The 13,208-nt window shown below is 41.7% G+C and overlaps 1 protein-coding gene across 2 annotated transcripts in view; it reads right to left on the bottom strand.

Annotated features, from left to right (window-relative positions):
• Nucleotides 1-3,777: 3,777 nt before the first annotated feature.
• Nucleotides 3,778-13,208, bottom strand: part of CERS6 (ceramide synthase 6) — a gene marked incomplete at both ends in the record, with an annotated part of 230,953 nt that continues 221,522 nt past the window's right edge. Inside the window, 3 exons of one of the 2 annotated variants that reach the window (XM_080928227.1) lie at nt 3,778-3,930; nt 6,600-6,623; nt 7,204-7,360. In XM_080928227.1, coding sequence (XP_080784353.1) covers nt 3,778-3,930; nt 6,600-6,623; nt 7,204-7,360 — 334 coding nt within the window. The remainder of the gene's footprint in view (nt 3,931-6,599; nt 6,624-7,203; nt 7,361-13,208) is intronic. The other variant, XM_080928226.1, reaches the window with a different exon arrangement.

The following is a 13,208-nucleotide window of genomic DNA, read 5'->3' as shown; positions in this document are numbered from 1 at the left end:
TGACTTATTGACCAAACAGAAATAAGCCAAAGACAAGGAAAGTAAAAGGCAGGTGGGGGGGGGGGGGTTGATATCACAAGCACTACATAAAGTGCCAACACTTCCTGTTTCCAAAGGCATTGAGGCCTCTCTGGGTATAATGACACCATCTCCTGTACTGATAAATGGCCCTTATTCATACCTTTGGGGTACTTCTGTACACTATTTTTCTTCTTAAAATTTAAGGAAAATACTCAAATATCCAGACAACTCTGGCATTAATTTACCTCCAAATGATTATAAACTGTGAATGGGTTGAAGACAGCCAAGGATGCCCATTCATTCTCTCAGAAGAATTTGCCAGCAAAGACACAGGTGAACTACAAAGTCCTTTTTAACAATATTTTTTCCTCAACCCAAATAACAAGGAGATTTAAATGCAAGGTGGGAGATTCAGACCTTTCTACTTAAAACGAAGGAAAGGCATTATGTTTGCTCAAACTCAAAACTCTATCAATTATAGACATGTGTTACGCCACAACAGGGACATGTTTTTGTCACTCTGAACATCAATGAGTGTGCTTACACACAAGCAGACAGTATTGCCTCTGTGCCTAGGTTATGCCATCATCTTTTGGGACCACAGTAGGCAGCATGCAGTGCTGTTGCCAAGTGTATGACTCAGACAATAATTTATCAGTTTGAGACTCACCTACCATATGGACTAAAGATGTGATTTGGTCTTGCCTGGTCCCTGCCTTTGCTGCCTTGTTCATCCGCATTCGATGCCAATGGCACAAGCCAATGATAATTTGGGATATGGCCTGTCTGGCAGTTCGGTGGACATTAGAACCACGGGGTTAAACCACACTTGTCTGCAGTTTTATAATAAACACTTGAACTACTATAATGTTGATTCTTGCTCCTCCGCTGTCAACACCCATGTGACTGGGTCTGTGATAGTGAGCTGGGTGTGTCTGTAGGACCCGGGTTCTATCTCATGGTGCTCTGTGAATAAGGGGCTGAAAGGGCTCCTGCTACTCTCAGCTGGTATGAAGCAAAACTAAGAAGTGAAATCTGTATAGTACATGACTGAATGTATATTTTTTTAAAGGACAGGAATATGGATGATGATGAAGAATCAGAAATAATTTAGTTTAACCAGTTTTTGGAGAAACATACATATGCACACATAAATCATACATGGCTATATCATTTATTGACTCGAGGCCAAATTCTACTTGATTCCCTACTTCTCCCCCCACTAAATCTAGGTAAGCTATTTTTTTTTTCTAGAGTCCTTTCTACACACACTTTGGTACCCTGGGAAATCTGAATGCAACCAGGAAGAAGGAGACATCACCACAAGCTAAGCTAATTAACGAGAACACCACTCAGAACTAGCCTAAAGCTGGATTTACAAGTCAGACTTCTGAGAGCAATGACCTGGCACATATGGGTAAGAGTCCTCAGACAGTGTCTGTGTTCAGTCTTATCTGTTCATTTTGGGAGAATATTGGACAGAGATATTAATATTCTATTCCAGAAAAAGCCTACAAACTCCATTTCAATTAGCCAGATAAAGTTACTTTCTCTAGAAGGTAAAATGAAACAAAAATCAAGAAACATGTTGAAGTCCAAGCCAAGCTAATGGGGTCAGTCAGAAAACGTGGCCCTTGTCTTCCATAGTAACTCCCATGGAAAAGATGGCTTAGATCTGCCTTTGATATGGACAGAATCAACTTACTTCATTTTATATGCCTCTTCTGAATTTACAGATTGATCTTATAATTCTTCTGTGCTAAAGAGTGTCACATGGATCAAATTCAAGTACACAGTGGTTTTTTTCAAAACCATCTCGCCCCTGTGAGGATGTGCCCAGATGTTAACTGGAGATGGGCAGGCTCCTTAGCTTAGCAGATGACCAACATTCCCCATCTTGACATTGCTATCGTTTTTCATCCACTTGCATTTGAGCAAATGCTTATTATTAACAATACCTCTGGTGTCTTATCACTGGTCTTGAAAACTGAAATACTTTCACTCCTAGATGTGTAACTGTTTTGGTTAATAAATCAGTACTGTCTTCTATGGTAGCAAGTAGACATGTTTCCAGGCTTTTAAAATTATTATCTGGACCATACCAGAAAATACTGTTTTGTAATTAGGTGGAGAAAGATTTAACATTGCAGCGAGAGTTCTTTGGGAGTCTTAACTATTAACTCACAGGCTTCAAAGTATGGGAATGAAGATTTACTTTAAAGGGACAAAATGGAGTGTGGATGGCTCTGAGCAGGACTGTCACGCACTGCAACATTTTTGCTATTGGCTACCCAGTTCCCTGATTGGTTTGGAGTCCTGTCTTAGGTGATGTTTGACTCATGAGTACCTATAATTCCGTTCAGTTCCCATTTTACTGAAGATGGGGTGAGATAAACTCCTGGCCATCTGTGTGGCTTCTGTAGCCCCACAGACGTGACACTGGCTTCAGGAAGGGGGGAGGTGGGGGCTCATGTCTTACTCTTTGGTAATCTTCCCCACAGCTGTCCTTGCCATTCTCCAGGAGAATTTTTACTGTTTTTCTGGAAATAGCTCCATTTGAAAAGAAATTCATGAACCCCCATGAGTCGTCAAGAGCAGTAAACACAACTGACTTGTCCTGTGGGGTGGATGCTTCTAGCAACAAGAAAAGTCATTATGGGATGCATTTGAGAAGGAAGGCAAAGGGTTAACAGTCTTTCTCCCATTGGATCTATTTTGCTCAGAAAAATACAAAGTCTAATACTAGGAAGGGCTTTCTCTTGAAAGCTGTGTTGCAATAAAGTGCTTTGCAGGGAAGGAAGTCTTTGCCAACTCCCACAGGACTTTTTCTGCCTCAGAATATTCTTGGCTTTCTCTTTTTTTATATGTTAAGACAGAAGACTGGGCTAATAGGGTAGAAGTCATGGCCAAGACCTGGTTGAAGTCAGTGGCTATCCTTATGGGAGCCCCAGAACCAGTATGTGGGTCCCTCTGTATCTGCAAACTTAAGGAAGTGACACTGTTTCATAATCAGAACACTGACTTCACTGGAGGGCAATAGAACTTTGTTACCAACATGGTCAACTCCCAACTACCTACCACAGAAAAGAAATCTCGTGCCTGTGCACAAGAGACAAACTATTCCAAGGCAGTTTCCTGTAAAATTCAAAGTCCCCCAATAACCACCCTCTTTTGTTTGAACTGCTAACTGATCACAAAGAGTGGCAGCTAAAACATCTGGCTCATCCTGTTTAGACCCACATGGGACAATGGTCACCAACTCTAAGGGGAATCAGAAAATGGATGCATAACAGAAAGAAAGTCAACCTACTGGGAACTGGGTGAGGGTTTTGCATGGGATTTCACTTGCTCTAAGAGATAAAGTAAAGTTGATGCTCACGGCACACTGGACTACAGCATGGTAAAGGGGTAGACAAAGACAGGACATCTTTACTGTCAATCATGAGCCCAGAGAATAAAAGGGGTGAGGGGATCCTCGTTTGTCCACAGATTTACAAACAAATAAAAAAAATAAATAATATCCTAAGACGAATGCAGATACCGTTCTCGTGTCAGTTACATACAGCATGCCTACACAGAAATAGTGGGATTTCTTCACAGACAGGATGCACGGCAGTACACTATTCAGAATGCTCCGAGATTCCTAATTTTTGTCTCTGGTGATGAGATATCGTGAAAGGAACTGCATTTGCAACTTATTAAATACTCCCAGGAACAAACAGTTCCCCTTTGTTCAGAACTTATAGTTTTGGGTAATTAATCATCCATGGAACAAGGACCAGTGAGAAGGTACCCATTGGTACCGCTGGTTCCGTTGGTGGTTGTCGAAGAGTGTGGTTTCTTCCCTGGAGGCTCTGAGTCCTCATCATCTGAGCTAGATTCAATGTCACTTCGGTCATCCTTGGACACCTGCAGAATACAAGAATGGGAGTGTCACCAGCTTCCAGGGGCCAGCAGGGTTGGGCATGCCCAGCAGCACATGCAACCTCACATGAACTTATTCACATGTTACAGAAAACAAACTGGATAAGAACACTGTTGTGGTAGCGAGGCCCCTTCTTCACTGGAGCCGAGTTTAAGTATCACAGAGCCTGAAGGGTATCCTCCATCAGGGAGAATGTCTAGATCCTACCCTTCCCCACTGTGATAGGGGCATCTATACTATCAGGATGCCCGTTTAAGAACTGGACACAAACAAATCAACTCATTCACTAATGACCACATTCTCACTGACAATTATTTAAGGATAACTCTCAATTACCATACTAATAGAGATATACACACAGCAGCAAAAGCAAATCATTACTATTTGAGATTGCAATTTATTGTATGATATTTAAATCACTTTCCTCTTTTTGCTAAAATTACTTTGAAATTTTGTTTTAGATGTGATATAATAACAAATGGTACCACTAGACATTCTAACGATTCTCTGGATGCTTTCAACATTTGCCAGGAAGAAATCTATTGGCAAGATTGTCAAAAATTCTTTATTCTGTGCCAATAGCTTCAATCTTCACCTTCGCTTCATTAAGTAATGTGAACATTAGGACACTAGGATATATATATGCATGTTAACATGAGGTGCAAAAAAATCCTACAGTGTGGCAAGTAAATACTTTATTGATTTTAAAACTGGAGTAATTTGACTCCTTTTCTATGTAATACTAAATTACAGCCAGCATTTTAACCCAGAGGGCCTTAAGATCTTCAAATTAAGTGCACTGGTTACTTAATTAGTCCATTTTTATTTTGACACCAGGTCTCACTGTGGAGTCCAGACTTGCAGAAATCCTGCTATAGCCTCCTGAGTCCTGGGGTTACAGGTATGCACCAACATGCTCAGTTTCATTTGACTAATTATTAGGTTGGATGGCCAGAGGATGTGGCTGACCTGGCGTTAGAAAGTCTGGTCTTCAGTGACTCTCTAGGGGCTGGGCTGAGAGACTCTCAGTCCCTGAATGGTATTTCTGAATTACTGAGGGCTTCTCAGAGATCCTCTCTGTGTGACTAACACATCTACTTGAGAGCTGTGGAATCTTCTACTGCGAAGCTATCAAGAGATCGAGGACATCGTCATCTGTAGGTGTGTGGAGATGGGAGACAGTAAAAGCTGAAAGTTCCAATCTAATCAGCGATGTGCTGAATATCACACACAGGTGAGCTTAACCCCAAAGCCTTCTGAGGTCACTCAACTTAACAACACACTTACACACCAAGGCAACAAGTGACCGGGGGACAAGAGTATTTCAACTTAACAGGCATGAGCCATAAAGAAGTATTACATAAAGTTCCATTATATTCTTAAGTCTGTTAGTTCCAAATTGATGTGGTAGTACAGGACTCCAGATGCAGAGAGCGTTCATTTGCATGCCTAGTAAGATCATTTTAAATTACATTTGGAAAAACCCACCATTACGATACTGTCAATGAAAGAGGGCAACTTAGAAAGTCACAAAATAGCCCACAGGAAGAGCCTCCGGACACGAGTAACCTCATTGTGTTAGGTTTGAGCGTCGGTGGCAGAGGAGAAGCCCTGAAGCCAAGGCTGGGGAATGGAATTAGTGACTGTTCCTTAAGATGACGGAGTAGCAGAGGTGAGATGACAGGTCTGGTGGAAACGGGAAAGCCATAAACATAAAAGTAATCTAATCTACTGCACCCTCTGCCTGTGTTGTCACGCTCACAGGACTATCCTCTGCCTGTGTTGTCGTACTCACAGGACTATCCTCTGCCTGTGTTGTCACGCTCACAGGACTATGCATGATGACTTAATTTGTGTCCAGATGAGGAGGAGAAACAGTTCACAAGAAACATGAGTGAAGGCCGGGCACGGTGGTGCATGCCTTTGACCTGAGCATGCAGGAGGCAGACAGGTGAATTCGAGGTGGGCCTGGTCTAGACAGATCGGTTCCAGGACAGCCAGGGCTATACAGAGAGACCGACTTGAAAAGTTAAAAAACAAAACAAAACAAAATACCAACCCCCCCCCCAAAAAAAAAACATGGGTTTATTTTGAAGAATAAGAAGTCATAGGGAAAAATGAACTTTATCTCCTAAGAAATTAATTTGTCAAATTTGTCAAAATATTTATATATTTTTATACAGGTGGTGATGCTGAGGATCTGCTTCTTAGATCATGACAAGTTGCTCAGATGTCTCCTGTGGAAGGAGCTGATTTTGTGGACCTTGCTAAGGACAGAGGGCCAGGTGCTACTCTGTTCTGCAGGACAGGATGGCATCTGTAGCCCAGATCTCCTTTCTGCCCTGCATGGATCAACTAGTTTGGTTTCTCTCACTTCCCATTGATCTGTTTCGATCTCTTAGCCAACATGTTAGGAACCAATAGAGAAAAGCAACTGCCTTCCTGTTGGATCAGCAAGATTTACATGCTCACACAAAACGGCAACGAGGAAACTCTCCCTGATATCTTTCGCAGATCATGGACCCCACCGCTGCCACAAAGCCCACAGGAGTGCCAGTAGGTGAGATGGAAGGAAAGGTCTGGAACAAAGCACCTGAGAAACCCTCCAGCAGGAAAGTGTCACCCCAGAATGAAGAGAGGACAAGAAACTTACATGTAAAGGGCTCCACTTCCCAGCCTTCCAGGACGGCAGGAGGAAGAGAACAGACAGCGAAGTAAGAAAACAGCATGAGAATGATCTGGAAGCCTCACTGCTCGAGACACAGGGGCTGAGGCTCTGGAAGACTGATTTAAGTCAGCCTTCCAATTCCATTTTCAAACAGAGACTTAAAAGTAAGTTTTGTTTGAAAACTCACGGCTATATTTATTCTTCCCTTTGAGAGAAAGGCCTGCTTTGATGTGCATATGGCACCTAGCAATCCTTTAATGAAAGGAAATACGCTATTAAATTAAATTTCTGCTCAGTATAAATAGAGAAGCTTAGAGACAGAGAGAAAAAAATCTACAATAAATAATATGTTGTCATTAAATGTAAAATCGCAAATATGGGTCACTGGGCATCATCATCAACAAAGCCAACAGAGAAACCGTTTTTAAAAAAACGAACTAATGGGAAGAAAATAATTTAGTTTGTGTTTCAAGGTGGTTTTGGAAGAAATAGCACCAATTTTGATGAAATCAGAAACAAGTGATTTCAGAGGAGCCAAAAATACCCAGACATTTCTGGGACGTACTGGAGAGAGTGAGTTTTAGCTTACCTTGCCTTTTGAAACAGTTTTGCAAGCTATTTTTACAATCAGGTAAGACCAGAAGCAGTTCAACCCTTGTAGTAACAACAGCAGCAGGTTAAAAACCCACCAGGAAGGGTATGGTCCGACGATCTCCCAACTTTCAAATAATGTGGTATTCAACACCCTGAGGAAAAGAAAGCCATTACTGAACATATGTGTTTCATTTTGTTCTCAAAGAAGTCCTACTGATTCTGAGGGTGCACAAGGTCAACAGTTTCCCTCAACTGCCTCCTCCCTTCCCGGGGAGGGGGACAGCTTGAAAGTGAAGCCAATTCTCAGGAGTCATCTGTTACCATAGTGCTCACTGTTCCATGTCGAGTAGTCTTTTACCCATTCACTGTTTAAAAAACTGTCACTTTTTCAAGTGTGCACTTCAGTGGCATTGTGTAAATCCATCTTACTGTGTAACAGTCACCATCACCCTCCTTCAGATCTCTTGCAAAACTCAGACCGTGGACCCTACTAATTAGTAGCTCCCTACCCTCTCTGCTAGAAACAACTTCTATCCTATTTCCTGCCTCTGTGAGCTGAGCTTCTACGGTCTGTTTGTGGAACCATAAAATAGTGGTTACTGGCTTCTCCCAAGCACAATGTCCTTAAGGTTTATCTATTTCGCATCAAGTATGAGGATTTCTTTCCTGAAGTATTTGCACACACCAGTCTTTGCTTACATGGCCGTCTACCAGCAGACACTGGCCTACTTCTATCGTTTGGCTGCCATAAATATTGCTTCTAAGAGTTTGGGCCCACAAACATCTGTTCTTGCATACATCTTCTGGCTCTCCACCTAGACGTGAAATCCCTGCATCTGTTCAATGTCCCCTTCACTGTCACCATTCATGGCTTCCTCTATGAATTCCATTCATCTTTTGAATTCGATTCTCTGACAACTCATTAAGAACACCTGCACTGTCTTCCGAGTTGGCTTTGGCTTCCTGTAGTGTGAAGACCACCACCTAATATTATACTGCAAGGGAGAAAAGATGGGTCATTCGAAACATTAGTTCAGTGAAGACCACATGCACCACAGCAGGGATTAGAAAATGCATGGGCGTCAGGCTTTTGTCTGCATGGGGTCCTATTAGAGGACTCTTAATTTTCTAATTGTTCCCATGGGAAAGAACTGACAGGTGAAAGACATTTTTTTGAAAGTGATGGCTTGGTATGGGTCTTGAAGAATTTGTTTCTAAAGAAATTATTAGGGTCTAATAAATGTATTTAGTTTTACAGGTGTGTGGGGATGTGGACTTGAGTTAGGAAAACAAACAAACCAAGCAACTGGCTCTATTATCTTGTCATTAGAAGTAGCAGGTAACCATGAGAAACATGCCACCATGCCTGGTTCTCTTGTTGGCCTGTGATGCTTGCAGGTCCTTGGAGACTGACTTGTCATCTGGACCCTTCAATATCAGAGTCACATGACACCCTTCCGCCCACATGATTTGTGGGTCACCCTTCCTTCTCTCAGTTGCCACAGGGCTGCGTCACCCAGAAGGGCAGCAAGCATTTTGCTCAGCACCAATGAGACCGTAGAGGCAAGGTGAGACTACACCCAGCACGCACCAAGTGGTGAAGAGATTGAACTGTGCTTGAATTTAAGGCAGGGTCGACTCACACAAGGCCAGAAAGAGACTATAGAGAGAACTTGAACAAATAGTACGAAAGGTTAAAAAAAAGCACTTTAAGAATTCACAAAAAGAAATTAACTGTCGAAAGTGGCATAAGAGGTCGAGGGGAAAGAATGTAAAATAGCCCTGAGTGTGGTCCCACTCAGTTTCAACAACCCATCAGGGACTGCAGGGAGTCTGAGGTTTCACCTTTTACCTTGCCATACTGATTATCCCCAGAGAACAATTCAGAACAAGCATACATGCAAAAACCCTCAGAGCACTAGCATGAGACTGGATTTAGAAACTCACTCAAAGTAGTACTGGACTTCATACATACTGATATATTAGTATTGGGACGAATATAAGGAAATCGATTAATGTGTTATATTAATAGGCCAAACTGACATCACCAAATTCAACATCACCAAAGACATTTGATAATGTTCAATTCTCCATTGTTAAGGGGTTGTTTATTTATTACATTAAATCTACTACTTTTTTGCTTTTTCGAGACAGAATTTTTCCATGTGAACCCTAGCTGTCCTGGATTTGCTTTGTAGACCAGGCTGGCCTCAAACTCACAGAGCTCTGCCTGCCTCTGCCTCCTGAGTGTTGGGATTAAATGCATGTGCTACTGTGCCTGGCCATTGTTGAATTTTGAAAATGGATTTCTTATGATTTTTAATAAACATTTGAACATTTTGACAAACAAGAGATACTTCCTTTCAAGGCAGAAACACACTGCAGAATCCAGCATTAGCCTTGTTATTAGAGGCTCTTTGGTCATTCAATATGGCAAGAAATAAAAAGGTTTTTATTTCAAATATTTTACATCCCAATCTGTGTTTTAAAAGTAGCAAACAATGGCACTATGCTGATATACAATAGCTAACAAATTAGTTTCCATTTCTATTACAGAAACAAGAATTAAATCAAAGTACTAAATATATTTTTATTTCTATCCTACTTTTTGTATTTGGGCCTCTCTTGCACACTTTGGGTCAGCAATTATGACTAAATTACTTCTCTGGCCCTAAAACTTATTTTAAGAATTTCTTTTTAGCTTAATTATATTTTTTACTAGATATTTTATGTATTTACATTTCAAATGTTATCCCCCTGCTTCTATGAGGATGCTCCCCCTCCTACCCACCCACTCCCACCTCAACACCCTAGCATTTCCCTACACTGGGGAAATGAGCCTTCATAGGACCAAGGGCTTCTCCTCATATTGATGCCAGACAATGTTGTCTTCTGCTATATATGCGTCTGGAGTCATGGGTCCCTCCATAGGTACTCTTTGGTTGGTGGTTTAGTTTCTGGGAACTCAGGGGGAGAGTCTGGTTGGTTGATATTGCTGTTCTTCCTATACGGTTGCAAACCCCTTCAGCTCCTTCAGTCCTTTCTCTAAGCCTTGAACACATAGGCACAGGGGAAATTTTCCTGAACAGAACAACAATGGCTTATGCTCTAAGATCAAGAATCGACAAATGGGACCTCAGAATTACAAAGCTTCTGTAAGGGAAACAACACTAGCAATAGGACAAAACAGCAACCAACAGACTGGGGAAAGATCTTTACCAATCCTACATCCTGTAGAGGGCTAATATCCAATATATACAAAGAACTCAAGAAGTTAGATTCCAGAGAACCAAACAACCCTATTAAAAGTGGGGTATAGAACTAAACAACAACAAAAAAATCTCAACTGAAGAATATCGAATGGCCACAAAATACCTAAAGAAATGTTCAACATCCCTAGTCATCAGGGAAATGCAAATCAAAACAACCCCGAGATTCCACTTCATGCCAGTCAGAATGGCTAAGATAAAAAACCCAGGTGACAGCAGATGCTGGCAAGGATGTGGAGAAAGAACACTCCTCCATTGTTGGTGGGATCACAGGCTAGTACAACCACTCTGGAAATCAGTCTGGAGGTTTCTCAGGAAATTAGACATAGTGCAACCTGAGGACTTAGCTATACCACTCTGGCATATACCAAAACGATGCTCCAACATTTATTTAATAAGAACACATGCTCCACTATGTTTATGACAGCCTTATTTATAATAGCCAGAAGCTGGAAATATCCCAGATGTCCTTCAACAGTGGAATAAATACAGAAAATGTGGTACATTTACACAATAGAGTACTACTCAGCTACTGAAAAACAATGACTTCATGAAATTCTTAGGCAAATGGATAAAACTAGAAAATATCATCCTGAGTGAGGTAACCCAGAGAGAAAAGAACACACACTCACCTATAAGTGGATAGTAACCCAAAAGCTCGAAACATGCAAGATATAATTCATAGACCATATGAAGCTCAAGAAGAAGAAAGACCAAAATGTGGATGCTTCAGTCCTTCTTAGAAGGGAAACAAAATACTCATGGAAGGAAATACAGAGACAAAGAGTGGAGCAGAGACTGAAGAAAGGGCCATCCAGAGACTGCCCCACCTGGGGTTCCATTCCCTATGCAGCCACCAAACCCAGTCACTATTGCTGAAGCCAAGAAGTACATGCTGACAGGAGCCTGATAAGCTATCTCCTGATACGCTCTGCCAGAGCCTTACTGATACAAATTAAGATGCCTGCAGCCAACCATCAGACTGAGCATAGGGACCCCAATGGAAGAATTCCTAATAATGGAGGAAAAAATCATGGGGGAGAAAGCAAAAAGAGAGGGAGAGGAAAAGAGGGAAGTGGAAGGGAGAGAGAAAGTCAGAGAAAGCAAGATTGTGCATTGAAGCTGTTAAGAATCAAAGTGGGTTTTCTTTGGTCACTCAGGGAATTTTATATTTTCTTTTTTACATTCTTCTACTTTCCAACCTCATGAAAAACATTTTAACAAACACTAGTTATTTCTGAGAGAGAGAGAGAGTAGACTGGGGTCGTGTTGACACTGTGGCCTTGTTTGTGTTAAGTGGCTCTCGTATCTTGAAATGTCACTTTGCAGACCAGGGACCATTAGGTCTAAACAGAGTTAAGCACCAAGGCTGTCAGGAAAGGTATCTACACACCTTCCACTTTCTATTTCAGCTGCATTCAGAACCCCTGGAATGAACATGTTCTCCAGATGTCTCCCATTTGTTTATCTAGCAATCAACTAAATAAGCAAGCGCGAGCAATGCCTGGGATAATTACAATACTCTGACTGGAGCTCTGCTTCTTGACACACACACTGTACAGACAGGGCAGCTGCATCGTTCCACTGGCTGCAGGCTGTCTCACCATTAGGATTTCAGAGCCCGTGCTGCACGTGGCTTAATTTGAGCAGGGTGTCAAGAGTACTGGCTGCCGATGTGACACATTACTTTCAGAAATTAATGCATCAGCTCTTCTGTGACTGATGTCTCAGAGATGCCACTCAAAAATAATGTGACTTCTTTGAAAATTGACTCAGATGCTTGCAGAGCGCCCTGGGAAAAACACTATCTATCTATCCATCTATCTATCCATCTATCTATCCATCTATCTATCCATCCATCCATCCATCCATCCATCCATCCATCCATCCATCCATCTATCTATCTGTCTATCTACCTACCTACCTACCTACCTACCTACCTACCTACCTATCTGGTGCCACAGGAGCTTGGTATGGAAAGCTGTAAAAACCAAAACAACAACAACAACAAACCCCCAGACAAAAAAACAAACCCAGCTAACATTGTTAACACCTGGGTTCTAAAAAACAGCAAACTTATTCGGAGCAAATTCCCTTTTGTTGACAATCTACTGAAAGGTGATGTCAAGATCTTAACCTTTCTGAAAGGTTAGGCATAGAAATATGTATTGTGACAATGTCACTAAATCCCCTGGTGACAGATTCCAGAAGAACAGTTGCCTCTGACAGAGAACTGGCCAGGACCGGGAAAGAGTGAGGCTGATGGAAAACTAGAAACTTTCATGTCCTCACCTGGGTAGTGATCACAGGAGATCTAAATACGTAAAATCAAGAAATGTGTCCATGGGGGGTGGGGCGGGGAAGCTGTACTCTGAAGGTCTGTGAACTATACAATAAATGTGAATCCTACATCTATAAAATGCAGTGGGAGAAAATTCTCTGTTTCAAACAAAATAAACACGCAAGTACTATCAAGTTACTATTTCTGGTTTGTGTAATTACTGTGGCAGTACTGGGGGGTTTTCCCCACATGGTCTCTGTTCACTGTATTGAATCTGGGAAAATGCTATTTTTTCTTTGTCAAATAATAGTTCTTTTCCCAGTAAAAGCAAACCTCTATTGGTGAGAGTATGGGGAGACAGGGGAGAGAAGATCTTTTAGTTTTTTTTTTTTTTTTCTCCTGAAGGCTAGGCTCACTCAACCACTAGATGGCGCACTAGGAGCACACTGA

Source organism: Micromys minutus (assembly GCF_963924665.1).
Source record: "Micromys minutus genome assembly, chromosome: 13".
Taxonomy (NCBI): domain Eukaryota; kingdom Metazoa; phylum Chordata; class Mammalia; order Rodentia; family Muridae; genus Micromys; species Micromys minutus.
Note: the sequence above shows the minus strand (reverse complement) of the source record. Positions and strands in the feature narration are given on the sequence as shown.